The sequence below is a fragment of the Merops nubicus genome, unplaced genomic scaffold (genome assembly GCF_000691845.1).
Source record: "Merops nubicus isolate BGI_N331 unplaced genomic scaffold, ASM69184v1 scaffold47337, whole genome shotgun sequence".
Taxonomy (NCBI): Eukaryota; Metazoa; Chordata; class Aves; order Coraciiformes; family Meropidae; genus Merops; species Merops nubicus.
This window is the reverse complement of record NW_008621871.1, coordinates 19,468-20,895: the sequence shown is the minus strand read 5'-3', so window position 1 is coordinate 20,895 and position 1,428 is coordinate 19,468. Positions and strand designations below refer to the sequence as shown.

General features: G+C 47.3%; 1 protein-coding gene across 1 annotated transcript; it reads left to right on the top strand.

Moving 5' to 3' along the window:
- The first annotated feature begins 867 nt into the window (after positions 1–867).
- On the top strand, positions 868–1,428 carry LOC103777062 (chromosome unknown open reading frame, human C6orf120). The gene has a single exon (XM_008944600.1). The coding sequence runs from the start codon at positions 871–873 to the stop codon at positions 1,426–1,428; it is 558 nt and encodes a 185-aa protein (XP_008942848.1). The 5' UTR covers positions 868–870.

Sequence of the window (1,428 nt, the reverse complement as noted above, 5' to 3'; positions counted from 1 at the left end):
CATACTTGTGGCTCCTACACTTACCTGACCATGGTTTGTATGTCAAATTCAGTCATCTATGTGCTTTGGCAGCCTTCAGCAAGGCTTGAAGCTTGCTTCTTTGCACGCACCTAGTGCCACCGTTCAAAGGCCTGGAGTGCTGCAGGCACACTCAGGCTGCTGGCTGGGAGCCTGCAACAAGGAGGGAAGGGGTGTAAAAGCCTTAACCTTGCAGAAATCCTCTCCACCTCCACATACCCCGGTAATGCCAGCCTTCTGTTTTGTAAGCAAGTGCTGTAAAGAGCTGAGCATTTGTATAGTAACAAAAACTTCAGGACAGTAAATGCATTTTGTCAGGGAAAATATGCCAAGTTTAGTCCTAGAAGCAATCCACACAGCAGAATCACAAATGAATGCATTACCTCACTAGGTGTGTGGGGTTTATTTCTAACTCCATTCCCAGTGCAGGTTGGAATGTGTGCTGCTTCTTGCATACATCCAGATTTGCGCCTTTGCTGTCTTCTGAAGTTAATGTGAGAGGATGGGAGAACAACTAGGGTGCCCTACATACCTGGTTAAGCTTCTTCAAGTGTGTAAAAGCCTTCTTTTTAAACGTGGTTTTGTTTTTTTTAAACAGGCTAAAATAATGATTTGGTTTCACCTCTTCTGGGTATCTGTCAAATGTTGCATATGTGCAGGTAGAATGAAACTAAAATCTTTTTTTGGTTCTAGATGAAAGAATACCTGCTTGATTAATTTCTGTTTAAGAAATCCAGGTAATTTTAATCCTAAAGAGCTCCAAAACCAGACTGTACTAAACTCTGAATTATGTTTTGTATTCAGAAGGTTGTCGCACAGGACACGGCAGGAGCCTGAATATAACTTAGGACCATGGCAGCACGCTGGAGAAGAATCCTGGTCATATTTGTAGCAGCTCAGGTACTACTTGTGGTAAATACCTTTGAGGAAGAGGATGTCCCTGAAGAATGGCTGCTGCTTCACGTCGTTCAAGGTCAGATCGGAGCAGGAAACTACAGCTACCTGAGACTGAATCACGAGGGAAAGATCGTGCTCCAGATGCGGAGCTTGAAGGGCGACGCGGACTTGTACGTGTCGGACCTGACGCTGCACCCCAGCTTTGACGAGTACGAGCTGCAGTCCGTCACCTGCGGGCAGGACGTCGTCCACGTGCCCGCGCACTTCCGCCGCCCCGTGGGGATCGGGATCTACGGGCACCCCTCCCACCTGGAGAGTGAGTTCGAGATGAGGGTGTACTACGACCGGACGGTGGCGCGGTACCCGTTTGGCGACGCCTCCTACGACCCCGAGGAGATGGAGGCACACCAGAAACACTCACACGCTACAGAAGACGAATCTCAGGATGAGGAGTCTGTTTTCTGGACTATACTGATTGGAATCTTGAAATTAATACTTGAAATTCTTTTTTAA